Consider the following 15555-nt stretch of genomic DNA (forward strand, 5'->3'; position numbering starts at 1 on the left):
ATGAAATTGATGCCAAAAACATACTAAATGAATGTAATGCCAAATTCCATATACTAAATTAATAATGATTTAAATTTAAATTATTATATTGTTATATTATTATTAAAATAACGTTTATAACTACTACAAACCTCGTTGAAGTAACTGTCTTTAAATGCATCCTTGCAGGCCAATTCTAGACGATGTGCAACGCAATGGATTCCCATCAGCCAAGGCATGTCACCCTAACCCTAACCCAGCCAAGGCATGTCACCCTAACCCTAACCCAGCCAAGGCATGTCACCCTAACCCTAACCCAGCCAAGGCATGTCACCCTAACCCTAACCCAGCCAAGGCATGTCACCCTAACCCTAACCCAGCCAAGGCATGTCACCCTAACCCTAACCCAGCCAAGGCATGTCACCCTAACCCTAACCCAGCCAAGGCATGTCACCCTAACCCTAACCCAGCCAAGGCATGTCACCCTAACCCTAACCCAGCCAAGGCATGTCACCCTTTCGACACCATGACGGAGTTTATGCAATCAAGGATTCCGCTTGCTGTTGTGTTCGCTGCTTCTGCAATTCTATCAAAAAGGGACAAGACATATGACCCACACTGTAAAAACTGAGCGTCATCTGGTCACTTTTAAACTATCAGCTAATTGTATTAAACTAAAACTGTGTAAAATGCAATTAATAAATGGTTCAAATTCATTGAATTCAGCTCGATTCGATTTCAAAACGGTCGTTTTTATTATGTATATGTTAATACTTATTTAATAAATATGAATGAACCCCAATCCCAGTGTTCTTACTTATTATTAAACGTATTATTTTCCCAAATACCGCGCAACCAATGAATGAGTCTATCGAGAGAGAGCGAGAGGAGAGAGAGAGCGAGAGAGACGTAAAAAGGAATATAACTAGCGGAGCATGACTGAAATGCATCAAGCACAATATGAACTCATTGACATAAGTAGCATGGTAATAATACGTAGGTTATTATTGATCAATGAATGTATTGGTAAATTAATTTATATTATAACTGATACACCAGTAGAAGTCATGTTATTTCATCATTGTCCTTGCTGCACTGTAAAAACTGGGATTGGGGTTCATTCATATTTATTAAATAATTATTAGTAACCTATAGGCTACATAATAAAAAAGACTGCTATTTGAAATCGAATTGAGCTGAATTCAATTAATTTGAACCATTTATGAATTGCATTTTATACAGTTTTGGTTGAATAAAATTAGCGGACAGCCTGATATAAAATGACCAGATGACGCTCGCTCAGTTTTTACAGTGTGTTGCCTGCCGTCGCTCGCTTAAAAATACCTAATATACAGTAACTTAGTATCCGAGTTTAGACATTTGTCTTGAATATTTTTCTTACCCGAGAAATTTCATTGATGGAATTCCTTTATCCATGAACTTGGCGACACCACCTCCTTTTCACAGGCTCGTCTGTCTGTGCTGCCATCCACCAGAATGCTGACATATCTGGCTGATGTGATCTCCTCGGTCATCTGACTTTGTATGTCCTCAGCCAGGAATTGCGTGAAGACTCGTGCCTGTTTGTCGTTTGCATAAGTTCCCCCCAAATCTACTCCATGCCTTTTCTCAAGGGTGATCAGGGATGGGAAGTACGTGAACGGCAGCTCTTGTTTTGCTAGGTGGTACGTTATGTCAAATAACTTGACCATTCTGCTTAACAGGTCGGCATTCATTTTCATAACTGACTGGACGATGGGCTCGTTGTGTTTCAGTTTGTTCGTCCACGCTTCTGTGAACAACATAAACACGGAAAACAATCATCAAAAACTGTATAAAGCACAATTACACCTGCTGCCTGCGGCCTGTCCAAAACGTGGTACTAAACGTGGCCTATTGCAATGACGTTACCTAAGTTAGCAAAGAAACCCGCTAACGTTCAAGCAAATTAACATACAAATTATAAAACATTGTCGACACTTACCATATGCCATGTTGTGACCGCGGCTGTCTTGGTGGCGCAAGGCGCTGTATTTCTTGACTGTCGTAGTCCCGCGGACAAAAAGATCAACACACGCTCCTCGGACATTAGCCGTGTTTGCAGCTGGAGTCTCACGACACGCTTTACAATAAATAATGTGTTGGCCTGTAGCATCCTCCTCAACCCCTAACCAGTCTAATCCCCACGACTCCACCGTACTCCGCTTTACATTTTTTTATTTGAGGACCTGGGCCCCGGGAATCTGCTTCTCGGGCCCCGTTTCCTTGTTTTTATAGTTTAATAAAAAACGCTCCATCTTGTCTGTCTCTTCAAAATGCCAGCTTCTCACCTGCCAAAGATGAGAGGGGGAGGAGTGACGTCGACATCGCCCTCGGATCAAAAGCTAGTGTGCGCACAGGGGTGAACTTGGGTGTCACAGCTGGGACTCGGAGCGTTGTGTCAACTTGCGTGTTTGCAATGGAGGAGAAGTTTGGTTCACTTGTAAATAAAAATAAACTATTCACATAAATGAAACAAAACGTAATGTTAATGTCTCCATATAATATATAATAATATATATATAATTAGTAAACTGTCGGGGGCATTTGGTGCCCCCCTTAAATGATTTTCAAGGGCATTCTGTCCATTTTCAAGGGCATTTTGCCCCGAGCCCCTGTTAATTTCGAACCCTGGCTCGCACCCGTATTCCGATCCCCACGAAAATATGCACAGGGGGGTAGATCACGGTCGGTTCTATAACTTCCCAAATGCCCCTTCCATTAGCGAAAACGTCGGAAAAAAGTCTTGCGCGACGTGGAATGATTTGTGTGATTTCGCGGTGATGGGAAAAAGAAAGAAAAAGGTCACCCGCCCAAAGTGGGTGGTAAGAGTGACGGAGTTACACGCCACGGCCGAATTCTACCAGCATTTGGCGGGTGGCGTGTGTTAATGTCGAGCCCTGCACACGCATGATCTGTTTGACATGTAGTACAGAGAGAACGGGACACAGCCTTTGTGTCTCTAATGTTTATCTGACATTCACTGTTAACTAGGGATGCTCGATATTGGCTTTTTTACCGATACCGATATACCAATATTGTCCAACTCTTAATTTACGATACCGATATCAACCGATACCGATATATGCAGGGTTCCCCCCCCCCCCCAAAAAACGTAATAATTTCAGGTAATTAACATTACATATCTCTTGTCATGGAATTAACACAACATTATGCATACTTTTGACAATAAATAAAACCAGGATTTGTTCTTACTTGCTTGCCTGGGTAAATAAAGGTTAAATAAATGTATTTTTTTTATAATAATAGATTATTATATATATTTTTTTAACCTATACCGATCATTTCCGATATCACATTTTAATGCCAATATCGGCCAATAATATCGGTAGCCAGATAATATCGGACATCCCTACCGTTAACCCTTTAGCATCCGCAGAGCTAATGATGCTAATGATGGAGCATCGCCGTCGGTTGTGTGATAGTAAAGGGCTAACCTTCTGTATTGTCACAGTGAAAGGGTTAACGGGCTGTCGTGTGGCAGTGAAGGGGTCTTGGCTCTTCACTAAGCAAACTGAACTATCCATCACCATGGAGAGAAAAAAGCAGATATGTACTTTTCAGGTTCATTATATTCCACTGCCTTCACCCTGGGGGGGGAGATGACTTTTTCTTTGATTTTATTTATAGCATTTTCAGCTTTTTTGGTCACGCAGGACCGACAGAGGAGAGAGGGTGAAACGGGAGGGGAAGGCATGCGGCACAGCGCGATATGTGGTGCTACTGGAGCGCCCCCCAAGATGACCATAACTTAACCTCATCTTGTCATGTCATGCTAGTGCTGTGCCTGCAGGTGGCAGCATTGCATCAGGAGAGATGTAGAGGGAGTTATAGCAACTCAGCATGAGATTTAGCTTGATGTTTTCAGTCTGTTGTATTCCAAGATGATGTCAGCCTCTGTCTTTGTTACTGATGTGTCACCTGACTGGCCTGTTGTCTTACCAGGGAACTATCTTCTTCATTTTTTATTTCTTTTTTAGAACTTCTCCAAAAACATCTTTGCCATCCTTCAGTCGGTGAAAGCCAGAGAGGAAGGACGTGCGCCGGAACAGAGACAAGCGCAGAACGCCACCCAAGTGGTAAAGACGACACGCCCATCACCACGACAACACGCCCATCACCACGACAACACGCCCATCACCACGACAACACGCCCATCACCACGACAACACGCCCATCACCACGACAACACGCCCATCACCACGACAACACGCCCATCACCACGACAACACGCCCATCACCACGACAACACGCCCATCACCACGACATCATGCATTTACATATGGAGGGTGTGGTTTCTCAACCCAAGTATAGACCTTTTTAATATTAGTCATACTAAATCTTTTTTAACATCAACTTAAAGATATACACACATTTTTTGCAACGGAAGTAGAGTTTAATCAATCCTGGCATCTGCATTCAACAAACGCAGTTGGCCAGATGCAAATGGACAAGGTAATCCGATACCGCGGACGTCGTCTTTCAGGACGAGTTGAGCGACGTGTGAGGAAATGGGGCCCTGATCTCTGGTTAACACATTGACGGCCACGGGTATTAGACGGACCCACTCTATAAGGCCAGCATATCATAATAAGGTTTCATTGTGCGTGAGGCTGTTTGTAGAGCTAAATCTATACTTTATATTATTGCTATCTGTCCATTCTCATTGTCAATTGACACTATACACCGTCCCTTCAAAATGCATCTACCTAAATGTGTTTACTTGTGTCTTAATGACGACTGCATCTACCTAAAGGTGTTTACTTGTGTCTTAATGACGACTGCATCTACCTAAAGGTGTTTACTTGTGTCTTAATGATGACTGCATCTACCTAAAGGTGTTTACTTGTGTCTTAATGACTACTGCATCTACCTAAATGTGTTTACTTGTGTCTTAATGACGACTGCATCTACCTAAAGGTGTTTACTTGTGTCTTAATGACGACTGCATCTACCTAAAGGTGTTTACTTGTGTCTTAATGACGACTGCATCTACCTAAAGGTGTTTACTTGTGTCTTAATGACGACTGCATCTACCTAAAGGTGTTTACTTGTGTCTTAATGACGACTGCATCTACCTAAATGTGTTTACTTGTGTCTTAATGACGACTGCATCTACCTAAAGGTGTTTACTTGTGTCTTAATGACGACTGCATCTACCTAAAGGTGTTTACTTGTGTCTTAATGACGACTGCATCTACCTAAAGGTGTTTACTTGTGTCTTAATGACGACTGCATCTACCTAAAGGTGTTTACTTGTGTCTTAATGACGACTGCATCTACCTAAAGGTGTTTACTTGTGTCTTAATGACGACTGCATCTACCTAAATGTGTTTACTTGTGTCTTAATGACGACTGCATCTACCTAAAGGTATTTACTTGTGTCTTAATGACGACTGCATCTACCTAAAGGTGTTTACTTGTGTCTTAATGACGACTGCATCTACCTAAAGGTGTTTACTTGTGTCTTAATGACGACTGCATCTACCTAAAGGTGTTTACTTGTGTCTTAATGACGACTGCATCTACCTAAAGGTGTTTACTTGTGTCTTAATGACGACTGCATCTACCTAAAGGTGTTTACTTGTGTCTTAATGATGACTGCATCTACCTAAAGGTGTTTACTTGTGTCTTAATGACGACTGCATCTACCTTAATGTGTTGTGTCTTAATGACGACTGCATCTACCTAAAGGTGTTTACTTGTGTCTTAATGACGACTGCATCTACCTAAAGGTGTTTACTTGTGTCTTAATGACGACTGCATCTACCTAAAGGTGTTTACTTGTGTCTTAATGACGACTGCATCTACCTAAAGGTGTTTACTTGTGTCTTAATGACGACTGCATCTACCTAAAGGTGTTTACTTGTGTCTTAATGACGACTGCATCTACCTAAAGGTGTTTACTTGTGTCTTAATGACGACTGCATCTACCTAAAGGTGTTTACTTGTGTCTTAATGACGACGGCATCTACCTAAAGGTGTTTACTTGTGTCTTAATGACGACTGCATCTACCTAAAGGTGTTTACTTGTGTCTTAATGACGACTGCATCTACCTAAATGTGTTTACTTGTGTCTTAATGACGACTGCATCTACCTAAAGGTGTTTACTTGTGTCTTAATGACTAGTGCATCTACCTTAATGTGTTTACTTGTGTCTTAATGACGACTGCATCTACCTAAAGGTGTTTACTTGTGTCTTAATGACGACTGCATCTACCTAAAGGTGTTTACTTGTGTCTTAATGACGACTGCATCTACCTTAATGTGTCCCTCATCTTTCTCTGCCGAAGACTTTGCGATCTTCTTTGAGGAAAAAGTGGAGAACATCCGCAGCTCCTTCTCCCAACCCCCACCCATTCCAAACGCTGAATCGAGAACCTCATCCTTCACTCTGTCATCTTTCTCTCCCATTACAGAAGCAGAGACCCTGACACTGGTAACGTCGAACCGTCCGACTACATGCCAGCTGGACCAGCTACCCTCCCCACTCCTCCAGACCATAGCACCGGACATCCTCCCATTCCTAACTGCAACCATCAACTCCTCACTCAACTCGGGGGTGATCCCCACCTCCCTAAAACAAGCCAGAGTCACGCCGCTCATAAAAAAACCAACCCTGAACCCTACCGTCATAGGCAACTACCGTCCTGTCTCTCTTCTCTCCTTCCTTTCTAAAACACTTGAACGTGCTGTATCCAACCAACTTACTGCTTATCTCTTACAGAATGACCTCCTAGACCCTAATCAGTCAGGCTTCAGGACTGGTCACTCCACAGAGACAGTCCTCATTGCGGTCACAGAGGCACTTCACTTAGCAAAAGCGAAAGGCCTCTCCTCTGTCCTGATTCTCCTAGATCTATCTGCAGCCTTCGACACAGTCAACCACCAGATCCTCCTCGCGGCCCTCGCAGGAATGGGAGTGGCTGGCTCTGCGCTGACATGGCTGTCATCATACCTCAATGACCGCTCCTACCAAGTGTCATGGAGAGGGACCCTGTCGGCCACCCGCCCCCTGCGGACGGGTGTCCCCCAGGGCTCGGTCCTAGGACCCCTTCTCTTCTCCCTCTACACTAAATCACTGGGTAACATTATCACGTCTCATGGCTTCTCCTACCATTGTTATGCCGACGATACTCAACTCTTCCTCTCCTTCCCTCCCTCAGATATCCACGTCTCTGAGCGGATCTCGGCCTGTCTGTCCGACATCTCAGCCTGGATGACGTCCAACCACCTCAAACTGAACCTAAGCAAAACAGAATTGCTCCACCTGCCGGCCAAATCCTCCCCCCTAACCGACCTTTCAATCACAGTCGAGAATGCAGCTGTGACTGCGTCCCCGACCGCCAAGAACCTTGGTGTTGTCCTCGACGACCAGTTGAACTTCTCTGCTCACATCGCAGCGACAACCAGAACCTGCCGATTCCTCCTGAGCAACGTCAGAAGGATCCGCCCCTTCCTGACAAAAGAAGCCACCCAACTCCTCGTCCAATCAACAGTCATCTCCCGCCTCGACTACTGCAATGCACTGCTCGCTGGCCTCCCGGCCACTGCCACTAAGCCTCTTCAACTCATTCAGAACGCAGCGGCCCGCCTGATCTCAAACCTACCGAAGTCGGCCCATGTCACCCCACTTCTTAGGGACCTTAACGCTGTCACATTCCAAGCATTCCAAAATGGCCGCGCCAGTGTTGTTGGCTGCTTGTCATCGCTTGCTGTTGCTCCTAATTTGTTCGTTTGTCCTCGCTCTGTTTGTACCGTCGTATGTGTGTGTTGTACACAGCATTATCGTCTATGATCGGCAAACTCTACTGAACATTCGACCCTCTATATGCACCCCGGACGCCAATGGCGGGAATACTCACCGCTGCCTGTTCTCACGTCTTCCTGAGGGAGTATGGGCTCCGCGCTGCCCCTGTTACCGGAGGAAGCGATTCAGAAGGCGGGGTAAACGTGCAGGTACCTCGGTTAAGCTGAGAAGCCTTGCCGGTTCCCGTTCTCCTTCTCCACCGAGCCATCTCCTCCAGCTCTACGACGATGGACCCGATCAGCGCTCCTACTACATCCACAGACGTTCCCTGGAGCCGAGATACATCTCACTTCGCGCGATTACACTTAACGTAAACCTGGATGGGCTGCCGATGGCGGGGATTCCCCCCAGGCCGCGCGCGAAACGCGGGGGGGTAGTCTCTGACAACCTCCGCCCGCTGGTGTGGATACCCCCGTCATCGGATCATACCATCACTGCTGCCCCCGACCCAGTTGAAGTGAAAATGGCTCTGATCAACGCGAATCACATCTCCAACAAAACATTCGTCTTAAATGACTTTGTGATCAAAAACGGACTGGACTTCCTACTGCTAACTGAAACCTGGCTAACCGTTGGCGAGTTTGCGCCTCTCGTTGAATTATGCCCCAATGACTGCAATTTCTTCAGCGCACCCAGATCCTCCGGACGAGGAGGAGGTCTGGCCGTGCTGTTTAAAAAAACCTTCAACTGCCGCGCTCTCAACTGTGACAATTTCTCCAGCTTCGAGGTACAGTTGATTATGCTAGACTTGGACTCTCCCCTCCTAATTGTTCTTGTGTATCGACCGCCAAGTAGTAAGAACTTTATTTTACAATTTTCGGATTTTATCTCTACTATTATGTCAAAGCATGACAAAGTTTTGATCCTTGGAGACTTTAACATTCATGTATGCTGCCCTTCCAAGCCTATGGTGTCAGACTTTTTACATCTGATTGACTCGCTTGGTCTCTCCCAGCTCGTCACTGACTCTACCCACAGGTTGGGCCATACACTAGATCTAGTGTTAACATCTGGTTTTCCAGTGTCCAGTTTAATCACAACAAATGCATGCTCATCTGATCATCTTGCTGTTATGTTTACCTTATCTCTGTTACTCCCCACACCCAAACCCCTTCCCCCTGCACGTCTCTCTCGCAACATTAACCCCTCGACTGCCAGTAAGTTCTCCACTGCCTTCATAGCTGCCCCTAACACCTGCACTATTGAAGCCTCTCCCTCCCATCTTAGCACTGAAGAGCTTACATCCCTTTTCAACACCACCTGCCTCTCCACTCTAGACTCTGTAGCCCCCCTTAGACAGAAAAAACCTAAGCCTAAAGGGCAGCCCTGGCTCAATGATAACACCAGAGCCCAGAGAAAAGAGTATAGGAAGGCAGAGCGGAAGTGGAAACGTGACAAACTTCAAGTTTCACTTGAAATGCTTAGGGACAGTCGCATTAACTACCAGCTAGCGGTTAAAGCGGCGAGAATCACATATTTTTCTGACCTCATCAACAACTCCCACAACCCCAGGACCCTGTTCACTACCATCAACTCTCTCATTAGCCCCCCCCCCAGCACCTGCCTGGATGTGTCCCCAGCTAAGTGTGAGGAATTCTCAAATTTTTTCACCACCAAAGTTGAAAATATCAGAAGGAACATCTCACCCCCCACACGTAATGTAGCTGTCCCTCTGGTCTGCTCATCTACACTGACCTGCTTTCAGCCCATCAGTCTACTCACCCTCACAGAGATAGTTTCCTCTATGAAACCTGCAACCTGCCCCCTTGACACTGTTCCCACTGCTCTCCTGAAACAGGTTTTTCACACAACCGGTCCCAGCATCCTCTCCATTATTAACAGCTCCCTGGCAACTGGTACTGTTCCATCCTGCTTTAAACATGCAGTAGTCCAGCCCCTATTGAAAAAACCAAACCTTGACCCCACCCTGCACAGTAATTACAGGCCCATTTCCAAGCTTCCTTTTCTGTCAAAAATACTTGAAAAGGTTGTTCTGTGCCAATTGTCTCCCTACCTGCACCAGAACAGCATCCTGGAGACATTTCAGTCAGGGTTCAGGACTGGCCATAGCACAGAATCAGCCCTCCTTAAAGTGTCAAATGACCTACTCCTCGCCGCTGACAACCGTGACTGCTCTATTTTAATGCTGCTTGACCTCAGTGCAGCCTTCGACACTGTTGATCACACCATTTTATTAGATCGTCTCCAACATGGGGTTGGTGTCAGTGACACTGCATTAGCATGGTTTTCCTCCTATCTCACAAATAGAAGCTTTGCTGTCAACATCGCCAACTGCTCCTCCCCCTCAACCTCCCTCTCCTGTGGGGTCCCACAAGGGTCCATCCTTGGCCCGATCCTGTTCTCCCTTTACATGCTACCCCTTGGTCCAATCATTCAGAAGCACAACATCTCTTTTCACTGTTATGCTGACGACACACAGCTTTATGTTTCCCTGAAACCCAACAACCAGTCTCTACTTAACAGTCTCATATCCTGCCTGGATGATGTTAAATGTTGGATGGCACAAAACTCTCTACAACTAAATCAAAACAAATCCGAAATAATCCTCTTTGGTCCCCCAGACGCTGTCACCACCCTTACCAACAGCCTTGGCAACCTGTCCTCCCTGGTCAAGCCGTATGTCAAGAACCTAGGTGTCATTTTTGATCCACAATTTAAATTTGACAGACAAGTAAACTCAGTGGTAAAGGCATGTTTTTTCCAACTACGCACCATTGCCAAACTCAAAGCCCTTCTCTCCCCTGCAGACCTTCAGAGAGTCATTCACGCCTTCATTTCATCTAGATTAGACTACTGCAACTCCCTCTATATAGGCATTAACCAGTCTTCCCTGTCCCGCTTACAACTGGTACAAAACGCTGCTGCCAGACTGTTGACCGGAACCCGCAAGAGAGACCACATCACCCCTGTCCTTGCCTCCCTTCATTGGCTCCCAGTACGCTACAGGATAGATTTTAAGGTTCTCCTATTTGTTTTTAAAGCCCTTAATGGTCACACACCCTCCTACATCTCAGACCTCCTATCCCCCTATTCCAACACCAGGTCCCTCAGGTCAGCCGATCAGAGGCTCCTGACAGTCCGGAGGTCTAACCTCAAGCTCAGGGGGGGCCGTGCCTTTGCTGTCGCAGCCCCTGAACTGTGGAACAGCATCCCCACCTCCATTAGGCTCGCCCCCTCGATAGATGCCTTCAAATCGAGGCTCAAAACCCACTTCTACCTACTAGCCTTTCCCGTTCACTGACTCATGCCCTGTTTTTCTATGTGTTTGCCTGTGTGCCCTCCCATAAAACGGAGTGTGATTGTTGTCTATATGTATCTTATGTATTTATGTATTTACCCTCTGTACAGCACTTTGGTTGACACGCGTCATGTGAAATGTGCTTTATAAATAAATTTGATTGATAAATTTGATTGATTGCACTGGCTCCCCATTGCTGCACGAATCCGCTTCAAGGCCCTCGACCTAGCATACCGTGCGGCAAAGGGAACTGCTCCCGCCTACCTCCGGTCAATGGTCTCTAACTACACACCCTCAAGACCCCTACGCTCTGCATCTTCTGGCCGCCTCAGACCTACTCCTATCCAAGCTCCCGGAGGGTCATCAAAGAGAAGTCGCCTATTCTCAGTCCTTGCCCCACAATGGTGGAATGAACTACCCACCCCAGTTAGGACAGCCGAATCACGTCCAATCTTTCGCCGGCGACTAAAGACGCACTTCTTCAACCATTATCTGAATTATAAAAAAAAAAAAAAAAATCTAACCCTAACTAACCGTACTGTCATGCACTTGTCCTAATAAACTAACCTACACTGTAGCACTCAACACTTTGATGAACATTGTTGCTCAGCTGATAGAGTTGTGCCCTTCCTGATGGCTTGTCGTACAGAACTTGTAAGTCGCTTTGGATAAAAGCGTCAGCTAAATGACTAAATGTAAATGTAATGTAAATGTTGTGTCTTAATTCCAGGACCCGTCCATGAGAAACAAACAGCCCGTCCCAGCTGCCTATAACAGATACGATCAAGAGAGATTCAAAGGAAAAGAAGGTGTGTTCTCTCTCTCACTCTCTCTCTCTCACTCTCTCTCTCTCACTCTCTCTCTCTCTCTCTCTCTCACTCTCTCTCTCTCACTCTCTCTCTCTCTGTGTGTGTGTGTGTGGGGGGGGCGTGCATCAGTGCATCTAATTGAGAGACTGACCCTCATTACAGCAATTTGAATGATGCATGGACATTTTAATTAATTATAATAATAATAATTTAAATAATTAATTAATTTGAAACATGTGCCTCAGTAGGAAGCGATGCCGTTCAGAGCACCGCTTGATGCTGCTGTAAGCTCTGCATAATGTCACAAACACGTAGTTTTATTTTTTTTGTGTCCATTATTGCAAATGACTCATGCCAGTAATACGGAACTGTCCAACATTGCACTCGTCTCTCTAGAAACCGAGGGATTCAAGATCGACACCATGGGGACCTACCACGGCATGACGCTGAAGTCTGTGACGGTAAGACCCTAACCCTACCACTAGGGCTGACCTTCGAAAAAAATATTGGAATTCGAAGCTTCGGGGCCGAGATTCTATTTTAATTCGAAGCTTCGAGATCATTTTAATTCTTTTTTAATTTATCTAAAAAAAAATGAATATGTTGTGGGACTTGTACAGCACTTTGTTCAACTTTGTCAGTGCTGTAAAGTTTAAACCTTTTAAAATCTTAGACAAAGAAAAAACACTTTTGCTTTCATGAAATATTGTAAGCCGTCATGTGAGGCTTTATAAAAGCAGCACAATGAACACAAATCTGTCAGTGCCGAGTCCGACCTCATCTTAAATAACACACAACATTGCTTGTTGTAGTTAACAAAGAGAGGCAGAGTTTTTATTTATTTATTTTTATATATATTCGAATTCTATTTTCATATTCGAATCCCATGCCCATCGAACGAAGCTTTGAAGTATTTAAGACAGCCCTACCGTACCACGGCATGCCACTGAAGTATTTAAGACAGCCCTACCGTACCACGGCATGCCATTGAAGTATTTAAGACAGCCCTACCGTACCACGGCACAACGCTGAAGTATTTAAGACAGCCCTACCGTACCACGGCACAACGCTGAAGTATTTAAGACGGCCCTACCGTACCACGGCATGCCACTGAAGTATTTAAGACGGCCCTACCGTACCACGGCACAACACTGAAGTATTTAAGACAGCCCTACCGTACCACGGCATGCCACTGAAGTATTTAAGACAGCCCTACCGTACCACGGCACAACGCTGAAGTATTTAAGACGGCCCTACCGTACCACGGCATGCCACTGAAGTATTTAAGACGGCCCTACCGTACCACGGCATGCCACTGAAGTATTTGAGACAGCCCTACCGTACCACGGCATGCCACTGAAGTATTTGAGACAGCCCTACCGTACCACGGCATGCCACTGAAGTATTTGAGACGGCCCTACCGTACCACGGCATGCCACTGAAGTATTTGAGACGGCCCTACCGTACCACGGCACAACGCTGAAGTATTTGAGACGGCCCTACCGTACCACGGCACAACGCTGAAGTATTTGAGACGGCCCTACCGTACCACGGCACAACGCTGAAGTATTTGAGACGGCCCTACCGTACCACGGCACAACGCTGAAGTATTTAAGACAGCCCTACCGTACCACGGCACAACGCTGAAGTATTTGAGACGGCCCTACCGTACCACGGCATGCCGCTGAAGTCGGTGACGGTAAGGCCGGTCCTTCGCATGCTTCGCTGGGTGTCTCGTGGGACCAAACCATGCATCCCAAATATTACAGAACACAATATTCAAATAGCAATTGAGTTGCGAGTATGGCAAGACGTACTCCACTCTCGCCCCTGAAATATTAGCCCTTCATGAAAATGAAATTAAAAGAGTTAACGCCATAATCCAGAGTTCTGCCACCTAGTCTTGCTGGTCTTTTGTTGGTGTTTTTATTTTATTTTATTTTCAAACATAGAACAGAACATTACAGTACAATAATAACAATGACATTGACAACATCGACAATGCTAACAATAACAAGAACAACAATGACAGTGAAAATAATAAAAAAGGGAATATAGACTATACAGAAACCTTAATACAGACTTGACAAGAAACAAACAAACAAGAAAAAATAAATATGGCTCAAGTACATGCGGTCAGAATCATGTATAATGGGAGTGGCCCTTACGGAGTCGGCTCCCGGCCAGTGTTGGGACCATTGGACTAAAATAGACTGTGTGCAGTGTGCGTGTGTATTTTATGCGTGCATGTTTCATGTATGTGCGTGTTGTGTATGTGTGCGTGTACATGTATGCAGCTTTACAATCATTATGATACCCTCAGCAACGATACCAGCAGCATCAACAAAACAATCCGTGGCAGTATTGGTCTATATAGGGAGGCTATGGTTAATGGGGGAACCCACCGAGTGTACAGTGGCAGACAGTGCCGGTCCGATACGAGACAGATATGGGTCCCATATTTCATAGAAAGTGTCCAGTTTAGAGTGTAACATGCAAGTGATGTATTCACAGGGAATGCAGTCCATAATAATAGTGTGCCATGATCTCTTTTGATGGGACCTCGTCCTTGATCCAGAATAAAATAATGTTTTTCCTGCCAGCAAATGTCAACAGATCGAACAGTCTCCTATGTTTGAAGTTGGCAATATGAATATCTGGGAGGCCTAGTAAGAGGCACAGGGGGTCCAGTTCTATGGGGGTCTGGAATATTTCAGACAGTTCCTCTACGATGTCGAACCAATAGCTCTGGAGCTTTACACGGGACCAAAAGCAGTGGACGTGGTTTCCTATCTCTATCTTAAGGGCAGGGGTTATATGAATGCGGTGTAAGATTCTGAATTGAATAGATTTGGTGCGGTTGCAAGCCAAGATATTTTTTTGCGTAGGTCCATGCATCCTGCCAGTCCTCGTCCGTGATCTGTGTCTAGGTCTTTTTCCAAGACTGTTGGTGACAAAGGAAGATAAAGATGAATTAAGGTTTAGAGTACTATAGAAAATAGAGATTTGTCTTTTGGAGAGCTGTAAGGAGAGGGCTTTCTCTACCTGCGAGGTGGAGCTATTGATGAGTGGTCCTTAGTGACAAACTGTCTAATCTGTAGATATTTGAAAAATTCTGTTTTCAGTAAGCCATAATGCTGCTGTAGCTGTAAAAAGGACATCAAGGTCTGACCATCAAATAAATCACCAATATTGGTTATGCCCGAGCTGGGCGATATGGCCTAAAAATAAAATCCCTGATTATTTAATTTTTTAATCCGATTTACGATTTAATCGATTTTTTCTCTTGAGAGCAAAACAAAAAAAATATACTTTTTTTATTTGACACAAAAAAATTATCAAACCAAGATGAATGTCCCTATTGGGATTGAAGTGCAAACCTAACTTTCACCAATCTTCACTTAAATATTTTTTTTAATAATATATATATATATAATATAAAAGGTTACTCTTGATCAAACAAAGATGAATGTCCCTATTGGGATTAATAGTGCAATAACTTGCTTTTTCACCAAACTTCACTTAAAACAAATAAAAGATGCCTCTTGTTCATCAAACAAGAATGAATTTCCCTATTGGGATTAATAAAGTGCAAATCTAACTTTCACCAAACATCACTTTTTGTAAGATAAAAGGT

General features: G+C 44.7%; 1 protein-coding gene across 1 annotated transcript in view; it reads left to right on the forward strand.

Annotated features, from left to right (window-relative positions):
- Positions 1 to 15555, forward strand: part of cdc73 (cell division cycle 73, Paf1/RNA polymerase II complex component, homolog) — a 102232-nt gene that overhangs the window by 19896 nt on the left and 66781 nt on the right. Inside the window, exons 8-10 of the mRNA XM_084334124.1 lie at positions 4020 to 4118; positions 11840 to 11918; positions 12315 to 12379. Coding sequence (XP_084190250.1) covers positions 4020 to 4118; positions 11840 to 11918; positions 12315 to 12379 — 243 coding nt within the window. The remainder of the gene's footprint in view (positions 1 to 4019; positions 4119 to 11839; positions 11919 to 12314; positions 12380 to 15555) is intronic.

Source organism: Notolepis coatsorum, assembly GCF_963971535.1.
Source record: "Notolepis coatsorum genome assembly, chromosome: 17".
Lineage (NCBI taxonomy): Eukaryota > Metazoa > Chordata > Actinopteri > Aulopiformes > Paralepididae > Notolepis > Notolepis coatsorum.